General features: G+C 43.7%; 1 protein-coding gene across 2 annotated transcripts; it reads right to left on the bottom strand.

Annotated features, from left to right (window-relative positions):
• Positions 1-1,541: 1,541 nt before the first annotated feature.
• Positions 1,542-15,192, bottom strand: dglucy (D-glutamate cyclase). 2 transcript variants are annotated; one of them, XM_073465844.1, is made up of 15 exons: positions 14,963-15,192; positions 13,585-13,664; positions 11,169-11,322; positions 9,900-9,986; positions 8,946-9,099; positions 7,937-8,087; positions 7,382-7,504; positions 7,065-7,295; positions 6,689-6,806; positions 5,511-5,653; positions 5,192-5,291; positions 4,512-4,660; positions 3,891-4,010; positions 2,637-2,797; positions 1,542-2,264 (listed from the first exon to the last, which is right to left on the bottom strand). In XM_073465844.1, exons 2-15 carry the CDS (start codon positions 13,655-13,657, stop codon positions 2,103-2,105), a joined length of 1,926 nt encoding a protein of 641 aa, XP_073321945.1. In that variant the 5' UTR covers positions 13,658-13,664; positions 14,963-15,192; the 3' UTR covers positions 1,542-2,102. The 2 variants fall into 2 exon arrangements, with proteins under 2 accessions (XP_073321945.1, XP_073321944.1); XM_073465843.1 differs by lacking the exons at positions 13,585-13,664; positions 14,963-15,192 and adding an exon at positions 12,142-12,524.
• Between the last annotated feature and the right edge of the window lie 384 nt (positions 15,193-15,576).

Genomic DNA, 15,576 nt, shown 5'->3' with positions numbered 1-15,576 from the left:
AAAAATAAGACTAATTAAAATTACAGAAAAAGAAAAAGCGATATTGCGACATTAAGATAATTTATAATCTCTTAATTTGAATATATTTCTTAATAATTCTTCCGTAATTTTGCGTGACTAACATTCTGAATGCACCGTGAATTACACTGTGATATTTCCATTAAAGTTATGTGAATATTTCTTCCACCACCCAATCAATAAACCTGACGAATATATTAAGACAATAAAGCAGCTAATGCTACTGTAGCTTGGACTGTTTACTTCCGCTGGATGTCACGCTGTTAAGTTCCGACAGAAGCAGCAGATTCTTTTCGTTCCGCTTTCAACTGACGACATTTTCTTCAGACCTCAGTTTAATATCAGTCACAGTGGATTTACGTCATTAAACAGGGAGATGTGTTGCTCTGTACTGAACTACTGCTCTGAACCAACAGCTAACATCTTTGTCACATGGAAGCTGTTGAAAAACTACCATTATTTCATATTAAGATATTTATCCAGAGGAAGTGACACGAGACTAATCAACTATCTTTTTCATCAGGATGTTTACAAATATGGGAAAGTCAGCATGAAGATATTGTTAACCAGTTTTTAAACAGTATTATGATGATGGTCACATGTGAACATGAGAGCTGGACCCATCTGAACTGGACCCTCTGTGGACCGTCACTGTGGTGAAAATCTGTTGCTAACAGAAATCCAACTAATACAGTAACATGAAGTGGTGAACACGTTTCCAATGGAGTTTCAGCTCGTTGTTTCTCATATATATGTATATATATGGTGTTGAGTAAAGGCTTTGAAATCAACCTTCCACCTGATCTCTTGGTGACACGGATCAGCTTCAAGAAGGACCTACCAGACATGCTGGACGTGACACTGCCTGGGGTTGGAGTTGGACCCAGCAGACTCAGAACACAACCTGCCTGGTTCTGTGATGCACCTGATCGGGCCGGTGGTTCAGTGGCTCACCTGGTGATGGAGAGCCACCTCATGATGACCTTAAACGAGCGGCAGCAACACATGCTGATGCTCAGATGTGAGTCCATCTCTTCCTTTTTTTAAAAAGTGTGATTTTTTTTCAGTAGCTTCCAGGTCATGTGACCCATTGACTCAAAATCACTGCCAACATGTTTCACTACACTGGCTGAATGAGACACACCTCTTTAATATTTGATCTGCTGCTGTAATAATGCAAATGTCCCTGTTGTGAGACTCATAAAGGATCTTCACTGTAAACATGGTGTGGTGACAGTTGTTAGTTCATCTGCATATATCAGAAAAACAAACGTATTCCCATGTTTGATCTGACGGAGAAAACATTTCCATCATCACAGTTTGAGCTGTGACAGTTAGCTGATTAATCGATTAGTCAATTGAAAGAAAAAGAGTTGACCTTTTTGACAAAATTGATTAATTGAAGATAACTGATACATCAATAATGTTGCAGCCTGACTCTAATAAAGACGCCAGTGTAAGAATCAAGTTCAACAACTGTAGAAGAGATCAACACACACAAAACAGACTTCAGGTCAGTGGCATAGTATTTCATCTAAAATATATTTGAATCTGTACAAAATGATTTTCCTCACAACAAAATTCAAATCAAACGTCACTTCCAGCAGTTTTAAAATATTTCTGACTACATTAATAAACACTGTCACTTTTCCAAGCAAATCATTATTTCCATCACAAACAAGTGTGGTTCAGATTTCTGAACCCGAACAGGAACACACACCCTGTGAATTCATATCAACACGTCATAACAGATATATTTATGAGGCTCAGTGTCACGCAGATCTGTTCAACAGCCTCATTCTGCCCTTTGATCAGTTTGTTAGTCGGCTAATTAGCTCAGTCATTAGTTGTGTCTGTCAATCAGCATGAGGGAGGACAGACAGGAGGACACACAGGAGGACAGACAGGAGGACACACAGGAGGACACACAGTAGGACAGACAGGATGACAGACAGGAGGACACACAGTAGGACAGACAGGAGGACACACAGGAGGACACACAGGAGGACAGGCACTTATCCACGTATGAATATGTATTTTTTTCCACATAAAATGCTGAAGACACTTCAGACAGGATGAGGTCATCAGGGGTTTGGAGGGGTGGAGCCCCGCGTGACCTCCAGCAGTCTGGTGATGATGTCAGAGTGTGTGGGGTGAAAGGTCAAACCGTCCACCTCCATGGCCAGGTTACCAGTTTTCCCGCTTCTTATCCCGAAACTCACCAGAGTGGAGAGGATGGACTCCTCCTGGTGGAGACACAGAGGGGTGAAGGTCAGTGTGAGCGGTGACCTCGTTGTCTCGGGGAAACCACTTTTATTATTCTGTGACGACGACGTGAAAATAACTTCTGATCTCAAGAAAACAGATGAAATGTAACTCATTATGACCCACGACTGTTTAGGGCCTCCGTAGTTTTGTGCTTATCGACAGATACAACTAATGAACGGGCCAATTAGCCTCCTAACAAAACCAGCAAAGGGCCGGACGAGGCTGTGAAAGGGCCACATTTGGCCGCCAGTTGAACAAATGTGAGGTAAATCATTAAATTTTAGGATGAAGACTTTGTTCAAAGAATTTTAGTTTAACAAGGGTGTGTGTGTGTGTGTGTGTGTTGTCACCTTGTCCACAGACGGCAGGTTAGCGGTCCAGTCCTGGAGCTGTTCCCGGGGGGTTCCCTGCTCCAGCCCCAGTCCTCTCCTCAGGTACCTGTGGTGGGAGGGGCAGGTGTGCAGCAGGTAGAGCCCACAGGCCACAGCGTATCCTCCCCAGTTAGACACTCCTGCAGGAGGGAGCGGCCCGCTGAGGTTATTCTTCTCTATCAGACTACCTCACTTCACTTCAACATGTACTGTAGCTTTGGTTTGGTCTTTTTAAATAACTGTGATAAAAAACAGGAAGTGTCTGAACAACTTCAACACGCTACAGGAAAATGATACCGGGACGACAAAAGAGAGAGACGACAGAAAATGACAGCTGTTATCTCATCAGTCTGTAGTTTGGACGGAGTGACGTGACGATAGATGACCTCAGGTCAGTAAAGGACTTGAATGTCTCGCTCTCAGTTCCCTTCATGTGTGAAGTGATTATCTACGAATGCATTACTGAAACACAAACATATTAAAAAGAGTCCAGCGGAGACAGAAGGAACGTTTCATAGACGTCTTTTCAATGTTCTGACTCACAGGGTTCAACAGTAAAGTGTTTACAGTGTAATGTTAGACTTCTCTTCAGCTTCAGTCTCAGACGTCTGAAGAACCTCCTGTGGTTCAAAAGTTAAGTTTTTATGAAGCCAAACCTTCATCAGGAGGCTAACGACGACCAAAACATAGTATTTAATAAGGCTGATGAATATCTCTCCTGGTAGAGTTGGTTGAGGTTGATGCTCAGTGTTTGAATCCTCACTGTAGTGTTTGCTGCATGAATTCAAATTTGGCGCCATAAAAACTTTAATTTTGAACCACAGGAGGTTCTTCAGACGTCTGAGACTGAAGCTGAAGACTAACAAAAACTTTCACTTTGTCTCCAGTGGACGTCTTTTTAACGACGTCAAAGACGGTGAATCAACGTCCTTTGGATATTTTCAAGCTGTCACTTCCTTTTTTGTTTTCATTTCACGTGTACAGATAAAATGAGCAACATTTAAAAGATCTACAGACGACATAACTGGAACTTTATGAGCACGTGGAGGTTTTCTACAGTTTATAATCATTCTGTGTTCAGTGCACCTGAACTTCAGAGTGCATTTAGTTTGTATCCACACCTGCAGCACCTGAGATCAACACAGTCGTTACATGTGTGTTACAGCATTTCTGTGCCGTGTGTAGCAACAGTCTAATGTTCTGTGTTTGTTTGACAGTGTAATGATCCGGTACCGGCAGTGACGGCGTAGTCAGCAGGAACCTCACAGGCGATGAGACTCCCTTTGGGCATCAGGGCGCTCACCTTCTCCTTCAGCTTACCCATCCCCAGCTCGTTACCCCCATCACCGATCCCTAATAACAGTAATGATCAAAATAAACTTTACTTATAGAAAACCTTTAAAAAACAAAGCAAGCAAAAGCAGAAAACTCAGGACGACAATATTACAGAATAAACAGTGGAGACAAAGACAAGGACGTCTGGTCTGAGGTGAAAACAAGAAAATGTAAAAACACAAAAAGACAATTTGAGTTATTATAAGCAAAAGGAATAAAAAACAGTGATGCAAATAAAGAGATAATTAAAGAATATGATCAATGAAGGACGCAAAGAAGACGACAGATAAAAAGATTTAGACCAGTAAGAAGAATGAATCATAAGAAATAAATTAAAAATGAACAAATAAAAGCAGTGAAGGACAGAACATGAGAGGAAACAGAAACAGGAACAGGACCAGTCATTTTATTCTCTGCAGCTTTAATAACACGTCTGCTTCATTATTTCTGACAATCTGGATCCAAACCACAGAAACAAACAGGACATGAAGAAACAGGTGTGTGACTCGTGTGTCTCACCTGTCGTGCTGATCCCTGGTATCTCCCTGGCAGCAATGAACAGGTCGTCGATGGGATCCACCAGGTGTTTGATGTTTATTCCTCTCATGTTGTAATAGTTTCCATCTCCAGCACGTCCACTGCGCTCTATCGCCACCAGGTGGTCGTACCTGGAATCACAGGCACGTTTCTTTGACACTTGTGAAGCTGAGAGACACAACATGACTCATTCTGCAGGTCACATGTTCACTGGAGGGAACATGTTGTTTGTTCAGATGAACAGGTGTTCAGGTGTACAGGTGTTCAGATGAACAGGTGTTCAGGTGTTCAGGTGTACAGTTGAACAGGTGTTCAGGTGTACGGTTGAACAGGTGTACAGGTGTTCAGGTGTACAGGTGTTCAGGTGTACAGGTGTTCAGGTGTACAGGTGTTCAGGTGAACAGGTGAACAGGTGTACAGGTGTTCAGGTGTACAGGTGTTCAGGTGAACAGGTGTTCAGGTGTACAGGTGTTCAGGTGTTCAGGTGTACAGTTGAACAGGTGTTCAGGTGTACAGGTGTACAAGTGTTCAGGTGTACAGTTGAACAGGTGTTCAGGTGTTCAGGTGTTCTCACATATAAGTTAGAAAATCTAAACATCATGAAATAACTGCATGCATACAAATCAGAACCAACCCGGACTAGCTGTAGAAATCATCCTCACCTGGGTTTACTGCGGTCTCCATGGTGACACAAGAAGTGCAGTGCAGAGTCTGTGCCGCCCTCTTCGAAGGTGACCAATGGGACTGCAGCTTTCAGCACACCTGAAATTAAAGAGTCGTTAAAGCAAGAAGAAGCTTTGTACATTGATCAGTTTATAGAAAACCTGTACAGTAACTGTGCAGTGAGACGTTTACGTCCTGTGACCGTGATGTCGTCTGTTTACAGCCCAACATCACTGTGTTCACCTGTGCAGATCATCTTGTAACAATCATCAACGTGTTTGTCTCAGATTATTTCTGAAGTTATAAAGTCTCTCCCACCCGTCCTCACAGCCTCATCGATGATGGCCCGGTTCATGTCCAGGCCTCTCTTGTCCGTCACCATCGTCACCTGTTTCCCTAGCGACTGCAGCATGGTTGCCATGGCGATGGCTCCCGGTGGGCCATCGGTCTCATCAGGAGGGCTGAAGGGGAAACACCAACGACAATCAATACTTGTACATATATATATATAATACTTGATGGATACTTTGATCAGCACTGAAGGTTCGTGGATGTAAACGCGTGGCGGTGCTGGGAGCAGTTACCGCTCCGTGTTTCTGCGTCTTTTCATTCCTTTATTTTAAATTCAGATCATTAACACGTCTCTTCCTGTGAGGGAACGTCATGTGTCACTCTCAGTCAGCGTTAAGAAGTTTGAAGTCCAGTGTGACAAAATGTCAAAAATTAGATTTAGTGCAGAGAAATAAAGTAACAAGTATTTATTTCAACCTGCAGCAGAGAAAGTTGAGCTGCAGACAGAATCATCCACAAACAACTTCAATTCAACGTCTTTATCAACGTTAAAAAGACGTCCACTGCAGAATGAAGGTCTGACGTTCACTGTTGACGTCCAGCTGACGTCCTCACAGGTTCAACGTTAAAGTTTTTACAGTGTAATCTTACATTTCTGTTCAGCTTCAGTCTCAGATGTCTGAAGGCGGCCAAACTTTATTTAATGCAGCAAAAACTACAGAGAGGATTCAAACCTGAGTGAGGCGTGTACTTTACCAGGAGAGCTATCACCAGCTTTATTAAAGGAGCAGTCTGTAGTTTTACAGAAGAAATCCAAACTGAGTTTTAATATTTACATTTTAAATGAGGTTATAATATAAACTTTCTCCATCAGCGAATAAACCAGCTGTTCTCAGAGGAAAATAAGGTCCCAGAACACTGAGGCTAGAAAGGTGGCAGGGTCCGCCACATATAAACACAGTAAAACAGTATAAAGTGTGTTGTCCTTTAAGGTCAGTTTGTTTGTTCAGTTTATTCAGTCATGAAAACAAAGAGAGTTTGATTAAAATCAGCCAATGAGGATCTTTCTCTGCTCATTAACATTTCTTAACAACATGTTCTGGTGACTGAACCTCGGGACATCAGCCGCCTGAGGAATCTTTACCCACGCACAGTTGTGTAGTTGACAGTGTGTAGAGTTACCTGTCTGCCAGGTGTTTATGTACCTGTGCTGGTAGTGTGTGGGGAAGCCGGTTGTTATGGCAACAGAGACGGCGTGGGAGAGTGACAGACAGGAGCGCAGGAGTTCATCCTGAACGAATAAAGCTCTGATCCCTCGCTGACCTGAACACAGACAGCGACACGTGTCATCACTTCACTCCTGTTTCACTTTACACAGACAGATGTTTATCACACACACACTCATGTGTCCTTCATGTAACTGCCACGACTGCAGCGAGATGAGAAGTCACATCTCTGCAGACTCTGTACGAGCTAAATCATTAGCTTCACATTTAGCTGCTGAAATAAAACTCCCATCAGTCAAAGCTCCACCACCACCTGTTTCCTTAGAGAATGACATCACTTCCTGTGTGTGCTCACCTGGGTCCTCTCCGATAATCGTCTCCAGCTGTCTGATTTTCTCCACGGCCCTCTGAGACGCCAAACTGTACAATAAGGGATTCTGGGAGAGCAGAAAGCTGCGAGGGATCAGCTCCAGACTGGGATCCCAGGTGGGGGAGTGCACGCCGTCAGAGGCTGGAGGAGCAGAGGAGTCTGGGACGTCCGTCAGGAACATGCAGCCCGGGGAGTGACTGAACGCCAGAGGCGGCTCTGAAAAGAGACAGAACAGGAAGAAACACTGTAGTCACTGAGGAGGTCATGGAGCCAGTACAGAACAAGCCGATCAGATCGCTCACTGCTGCTGAGTATGGCCTCTATGGCAGTGACTCCACAGGCCCAGAACACCGGGACGTCACCGGGCTGCAGCTCCACTCCGTCACCGTAGTCTGGTCTGGACAGGTTGTGTATGCCGAGCAGAGCTGCACACACACATGACGCAGAGTTACACAGTGAGACATGATGGTTACTGTTGCTGTGGAAAGCTCGATGAATCTAGTCTAAAATCAGGGTTTGATTATTTTTACTGTGTCAAGAAAATCTTGTTGAATGTGTGAGATCTCCACAAGTATAAAACCAGGAGCCCCGGGAGCTCCGGGAGCTCCGGGTCAGTCTGGTACCAGGACCGACTCCACTTTATTGGGGTTGCTGTCTGAGAGAACACGACAAAGTCTTCAGCAACAGACTCTGATCGACTCTGAAGAAGTGTTGGAGCAGGATCCAGGTTCTTCTGGCTCATTCTCTGGACTGCTGTGACCAAACGTGGTCCACTGCATGTGTGTGTGTGTCTGTGTGTGTGTCTGTGTGTGCGTGCGTGCGTGCATGCGTGTGTGTGTGTGTGTGTGTGTGTGTACCTGGGTCTCCTATATGTACAGGGGCTCCATGTGCCAGCGGGTTGAGGTGAGTCACCTCCACTGTTGCATCCAACATGGCAGCTGGAACAGGACGCATAGTGACCACTAGAGGGCAGCTGAACACTCCTGCAGGAACACAGGGAACTGCAGTCTGCGCACACACACACACACACACACACACACACACACCGAACACACACACACACACACACACACACATACACAATAACATGGGTCAGTCCATCCCAACTCAGCCAGAATCCAGAACCTTTCCTGGTTCATGTCGTGGTCTCAGCTGAACTCCAGATACCTTTTTAAGTTATGAATTTTTGAAGTTTGGCCCTTTGAGCTAAATTTCATTATTTTGTGATTCTGTGTTTGTGTATTCTGAACCAGAGGCCCGTGGCTCCGTGTGCCAGGACACGATATTAATCTTACTTCTTTAACTCAATTCACGTCGACAACTCGGCCAAACTTCTCCAAGTCGTCTTGTGACAGTTTTGAGACCAAACTAGTCTAAATTCATAACTTAAGCATCTGGAGAGTTCAGCTTCCCGACATGAACTGGGAAAAGTTCTGGATTTTTGGGTGAGTTGGCAGGAATGATCCAACTTTCCCAGTCTTTTGTCTCTGCTGTTCCAACTGGTTTGAAACATTCAGAATAATCATATATTCACAAAAACAATATTAATCATTAAACGTTTTCAGTTGAGTTCATGTCGAACGTGATTAAGAAATGATCTCATTCTTTATGAAAACATCTTCAGTTGGAGCTCGAATGTGACGAGATAACAAATGTCCTGACTTACAGCTGTGCTGGCATTTGGAAATAAACTGGGATCATACAAACTGTGTGTGGTGTTGTGATGCAGAGTTGTGTCCTAAATGTGTGAGAAGAGAACAGAAGCACTTCTGGTTGTGTCAGCAGCTCTGCACCATCGGGCTTCTTCTTCATGTCTCCACCACAGTTAGCTCACAGCCTGTTTAGACGTGCATATCTGGGCCGTACCCTGAACATGCTGACGTTGGTGCCCTGCTCCAGGTTCCTGACAGGGACTCCGGCCTTCTTCATGCTGCCCTCAAAGCCAAAACTGCAGCCCAGGTAGAAACACACCATGTCTGACCACGAGCCGTCACTCGCAGCCTGCAGCTCCGACGAGTTCCTGCGACACGATGAAGAGACGAAGTGGAGCCAAGATGAGATTTTCTTTGATTTCTTTATGAAAAAACAAAGTGTGCCAGCTGACTGAACAGTGACGACACACAACTGACACACGCAGAGGCATAAAATATAAGTGAGGCTTCAGGCTGAAGCTTCAGGCTGAGGCAGTACGTAGTGTTGTGTGGAGAAGCAGCAGGCAGCACCGACAGCAGGATGGATTTTAACCACCTAAAAGAAGACACACCTGAAATATGCTTCATGTTTAGTGTACGCTAGGGTTTGACCAGCCTTTTCCTCTGGCACTACTCTCCCTCAACCACACATCAACAGATATATACAGTTCTCAGGTTTGCCTGCTGGCGGCGCTTCCTGCTGCTGCTCCACACAGACGGTCGTCTCCTGAGGTGACACACTGACGAGGGATAAGAACCACACCAACAGACCTGTGCTATCATTTTAAGGGCCTTGCTCAAGGGCACCTCAGTGGTGCTAATGAGGGAAGGGGAAGCGCTGCCTTTCACTTTCCCTTCCCAGATTTATCCTGCTGGTCAGAGGATTTGAACCAGCGACGCTCCGGTCACAAGCTCTCCTCTCTAACCTTCAGCCCATCACTGTGCAGACAGAACGTGCTGAATGACTAAAGTGGAACCAAACGCTTATTTTTAAGTTCAGTATATTTGGAGGTGATGTCATCAGATGCTGTCAGTCATCATCCTGTTGTCGAGGGTTACAGGTGAACAGATGCACCAGAACCATGTGAACACGAACATGAAGTGTTTGAGCTCCACTCTGTTATCGTACCTGTGCTGAGTGCTGTAAGTCTGCAGGCTGGACACTGTTTTCTGCAGCCGACCGTCTTCATACACACAGTACTGAGAAACATCCGTCCTGAAGACACAGACGGACACAAACACACATCATGTAGAGGTTTCTGTACCGTCAGCAGGGTCACAGGGCAGCTCAGGGCTGAGAGCTGCAGGCAGGAACGTACAATGTGAGAAGAAAAAAACACTTTCACCTGAATTATACTGAGGTGAGAATATTATCTGCAGTAGTTTGGTTTGTCAGGGCCGATACTGATCATTAGTTTACAAGCAGACCGATAACAAATAATCGGAAACGATGTATATTTACAGTAAAACTAAAAATCTTACTGCCAAGTCCAGAATAACCTCTGTTTTGTACTTAAGTACAATTTTGAGTTACTTCTACTCTACTACATTAATTTGATGACTTTAGTTACTAGTTACTTTACAGATTCAGATTATCCAGTGCTAAGAGAGCTGAAGTCCAGGCCCGTCCACTGGACCAGAACCACTCTGTATGTTAGTGATGCAGAGACAGATGATGTACTGATCCTGTTGAACTGGGTCATCAATCACATGCTGTTTGTCAGTTTGTCAGAGTCGTTAGTGACGTCACTAACGACTCTGACAAACTGACAAACATCATGTGTGAATCAAACTGGATCAATACATCATCTGTCTCTGCATCACTACAGACAAAGCTCTGATCAATAAGCTCCATGAGGGGAACGGGAAGGGGCGGGGCTTCAGTGCTCTATACGCATTTACTTTTGATATGTAGCCAATCAGATAGTGTTGTGGGCGGGACACAGACTATAACTGAACAGTCTCTGGGTTCTGGACTGTTGGCTGAATAAAAGAAGTGACATGAAGACGTCACTCTGAGGATCTGTGATGTTTGATAAGTAAACGATTCATCGGCCTCCAGCTGAGCGATGTGTGGAGGTCTCGTGTCAGTGTCTCATGATGACCCGGTCCGTCTCTGTCAGGCATGTTCAGAGTGACGCTGCAGCTCAGGACATCGTGGTGAATGTTTAACAGATCAGCTGGAACATTAAACGAGTCGTGAACATGAAACCTGCCGACACTTGAGACAGAAGTGAATCATTCATCACCAGGAAGGAGGCGAGCTACATCACAGACGACCCAGCGGTTATTCTGAAGGACTCAGAGCAAGAAGAACATCAACACACAGTCAGAGAGTAACACACACCTCAGTGTGTGTGTGTGTGTGTGTGTGTGTGTGTGTGTGTGTGTGTTCTACCTTATGTCAGCATGTTTGGCGAGAGGTGGACAGGAAGTCTCTCCTGATTGGCTGCGATAAAGGAGCGGCAAGGGGGCGGGATTTCTGCGACAGAATGCCTCAAAGTCATTGGCCAGGTGATTGGGCAGGATGACGACGTTAGCCTGCTGGTATCCTGCACACACACACACACACACACACACACACACACAAACACACAAACACACACACACATTTAAACTAGAGCCGATATTAGGCATTTTCCAAACTATTGGTATCGGTATTTATAATGGACGATAAATTAATATTTAAAAAATAAAGTAAGAACGGACGAAACACCCTTCAACCATGTTATGAGTGTTGGCGTTGCACAGTTTGTCCACCAGAGGACGCTCTGCAACGTCCCTGTTGGAAACACTCGTGTTTAAACGCCACAAACCCGACAACCAGCTGATCAGCCAGAGTCGGGCAGAGCAAACCAGTTACCCACAACTCAGATCATCGATGAAGTGTGTTCATGGTGAGTTGGCGACTGTCACGAGAAATACATTGCTTGAATAACAATTAAAAGAACATCCCCATCAGGTCTCAGTCCAGGTCCTCCTCAGAAGAGAAGAAAGTCTTTCTTCTGATTTATTTGCAATTATTTAAACATGGAGGTTTCTATTCAGATGATAACCTTCTTTTGTGGTGCTACAAATCGTTTAAAGGAGCAGTTCACAGTAACATCAGTCATCATCTCCTCCTGATGATATAAAGTCAGGCTCAGTCATCAGTCATCACCAGATTTAACCCTTCATTAACAGGAAGTCTTCACTGGAGCTGCTGAGCTAACAGTGTTAGCATCAGGTAGTTCTGCTGAGCTAACAGTGTTAGCGTGCAGCCCGTCTGAAGTGGGTTAAAAAATGTTAAAAATGCTTGAAGTCGACAAACAACTAAACTGTGATTCTGCACGAGACAAACACCAGACTGTAGTTTATCTTTTAGTTCTTACCATTAGTTAATCCAGTCGTGGTTCTGATTCTGGGATCTTCCTTCCTGATCAACAGCCTCAACTGAGCAGGACTCAGAGAACTTAAGTTAACCGACTGCTCCATCACAGAACAAACACTTCAGTAAGCTGCTACAACACCAACGATCTCCTGATCTACAGACAGACTGGTTCCTGCTGCAGTCGAACTACAGCGGCAGGACTTGATGTCTCCAACACTCTGGTCTACTCTTATCTGCTTCAGGTTAATGATCAAATAAAGAAGGCTTGGATGTGGTTAATCTTTGCTCTCTGGGTGTTTCACAGAGAATATCTGTCCAGATGAAACAGTGTTAACGGGGAAGATATGCAGAATAAAAAGGTTTCTGTAGAGAGAATGAGAGGCAGCTGACCTGATCCACATCCAACCCTCCAACACTCCTGTCTGTGAAAACAGCTCCAAAACTTGTAAATGTGTGACTCAGTAACAGTGAACAGCTGACCCGACCGTCTGAACACCAGAAATACCAAACATTATGTGTTGGTTTGTGTACGTGGCTCCTGTTGCTCCTGTTGCTCCTGTTGCTCCTGTTGGTCCTGTTGTTGTTCTGCAGTATTTTGGACTCTGACTGTTTGTTTACATAACGAGCTTCACTGAGTTTTTGATGTTTTTAAAATCAACTTTCTAGAGCGCTGAAGCCCCGCCCCTTCCTGTTTACCTCATCAGACCTTATTTGATAACCGCTCTGTATGTTAGTGATCATGTAGTTTTGTGTTAAAGCGCTCAGTGAACTACATCGACTCATCAGCACCAGAACCAGCACCAACATGGAGCCAACTGGGCTCAGAAAGAACAAGATGAACATCACAATAAATCTGCTCATACTGACAACTGCAGTTCTGGTTCTGGTTCAGTTCTGTGAGCTGCTGATATACAGGAGCAGCTCTACAGTGTTTCAGTGAGGAGACGACGTCACTGACGACACCGTCGGCTGTGACGTCTTTATAATGACGTCACAGTCTGATGACAAACTGACAAACATCATCTGTCTCTTCATCACTACAGACAAAGCTCTGATCAATAAGCTCTGATCAATAAGCTCTGATCAATAAGCTCTGATCAAGTCTGATTTAGTTTTTTTGACAAATGGCCACAAATTCATCAACAATGACAGTAACAGTCAGCTGCAGCAGACACAGACGGACACTATGTTGTATTTTAAATGTAATCAGTTGATTTTCTGGAGTTAATTATTTTACTTCAACACAACTCAACATTCTGTAGGTTCTCTGGCCAATATGCAAAATAAAAAAAAACTTATTATCAGTGAGCTTCACTTCTTAGATTAGAAACTTTACATTTTTTCTTGAGCAGAATTTCAACAATTCATAATTGGAAGTCTTTAAAATGAATCTGTGAAGAGTTTTATTCACTGTTTCACACAAGCAGAAGAAGAAAGTGTTTACCTGAGGTCATAGCAGAGCTGCAGACGCTCCTCAGGTGTCTGAGGCTCCCAGCGGCTCTGACAGCAGTCAGCATGCTGCAGCTAACAGAAAGAGGTTGTTCTTTCAGTTCAAACGTCACATTATCACAGTCAAATCAGCACTTATGTCATTCAGGATGTAAAAACTTAAAAAGCAGAGTGAGTATTCTTGAACAGGCAAAGGATGCTGCTGAAAAACCAAGAACAGCAGAGCTGACAGTGCAGAGAGCTGCTGGTTCACTTCTCTGTTCATCTACAACATCCCTGGTTAGATGTTTACTACACTACAAACCACCACATAACATCACATTCATTAACATAAAGATCATTCTCATTATAATTATCATAATGCATACTGACAAACATTTACAGAAGACAGTAAAGACGAGGTTAACAGCTGGAGCATCACTGTGTGATCATAGCGAAGGTTTTTTAAACTGCAGATGTAATCCTGTCACAATTCAGTGAAAAATAAATTCACACTTTTCTTTTCCTTTTTCTTTCTGTGGATTTCTGTTCTTTAGGAAATCTGTGCTGAAGGTGGTGTACGCATGGTTTACACACAGGGTTATAATAGTGTATAATATAAAACCTGTTTTAATAATAGATGTTTATAATCTGAGCTAACATTATGGTGGAGATGGATGAACAGACTATAAAATAAAATATAATCTAACAGCTGCGTTCTGACAGAGAGAGGGGAACAGATGACCGGGCGGATGTTTTTTACACAAAGAAAGAAATATCTTCACGTATAACGTTTGCCGAATGAACAAGTAGATCCAGAAAGTTAAAAATGTGTTGACAGAATTTTACAAAGTTTACAAAACAGTCTCTCCTCATGCAAAGTCTCAAAATTCAGCGTTTTTTCAAGGGAGTCTGGTGATTGTCTCCAAGAGAAGTAGCCTACATTAGTTAGCGTTTACTGAATTTGTAAAAATTTGACATGTTTACCATCAATATGATATTTTCTTTAATACATTTTGGTGTAAATGATGAAAACAGTACAAACTTTTTACAAATTTGTCCTGTCTTTGTCCTTCCAACACGTCCACAGGCATCACAGGAATCTGCAGTGCAAAAACATCTGAACACTGCGTGAAATATTTAAAGAAAACTTGGAAAGAAAACCAAAGAAGTGAAAGATGTGTGAGCCCGTTTCCTGTTGAGCAGAGGGGGACAGTGTCTGACAGTGACACTCAGAGCTGTCAGGATGTGCTTTACTGCTGTGATGCAGCTGGATTTAACTTTAAGACAAACTTTAACAGTGACGCCGCGACTAACTGACACTTTCTACAAGAAAACAAACATCTTCATATTTTGTATTTAATGATATTTAAGGCTGTTTCTGCAGCTCTCACCTCACAGAGCGCTCATTAAACGGAGCTGAACCACAGTGAAGGACCTGAACTCAGCAGACGACCCTGTGTTTACACTTCCTCTCCTTCTTCTTCTGTGGTGCCTGGTTCTTCTTCAGGTTCTTCTTCAGGTTCTTCTTCTGTTTCTCCTCAAGCCTCCGTGAACAGCGCCAGACTCTGAAGACAGTTTTCGTAGTGGCCAAACTGTGTAATTACATCGTGAACACTTGACGTGTGTTTATGAGGAAGTATCCAGCGGCTGTGACAGAAAGAAAGAAAAGACACTTCATGAACTCAAAATGCTCCTGAGAGCAACAGGAGTGAAAACAAACGATGTCACATTAACACCTGGACACAGTGTAGGAAAACACCTGGATCCTCCACGTCGTGTGGCACAAAGAGACCAGGTGTTGCATCGAGCTCTGTTCCCTCGTCCAGATGTGTATGTGCACGCTTTTTCCAGTTTCCCTCACAGGACCTTATTTGATCAAACCTTTGTCTGGAAGAGAGAAATAATTTATTGATCCTGTTTGAGTTGTGTCATGAATCACACAGATGATGATGTTTTTTGATGACGAAAAGATAAAAACAAACAACTGAAGTAAATCTGAAAATAT

The sequence above is a fragment of the Pagrus major genome, chromosome 5, assembly GCF_040436345.1.
Source record: "Pagrus major chromosome 5, Pma_NU_1.0".
Taxonomy (NCBI): Eukaryota; Metazoa; Chordata; class Actinopteri; order Spariformes; family Sparidae; genus Pagrus; species Pagrus major.
This window is presented reverse-complemented; position numbering and strand designations above follow the sequence as displayed.

Coding starts and splice junctions, on each gene's coding strand:
- dglucy (XM_073465843.1), bottom strand. CDS start 12,244: ATGGAGCAGTCGGTTAACTTAAGTTCTCTGAGTCCTGCTCAGTTGAGG. Junction 9,100..9,899: donor ACTTACAGCACTCAGCACAG/GTACGATAACAG, acceptor ATCGTGTCGCAG/GAACTCGTCGGAGCTGCAGG. Junction 4,661..5,191: donor GGAGACCGCAGTAAACCCAG/GTGAGGATGATT, acceptor CTGTGATTCCAG/GTACGACCACCTGGTGGCGA.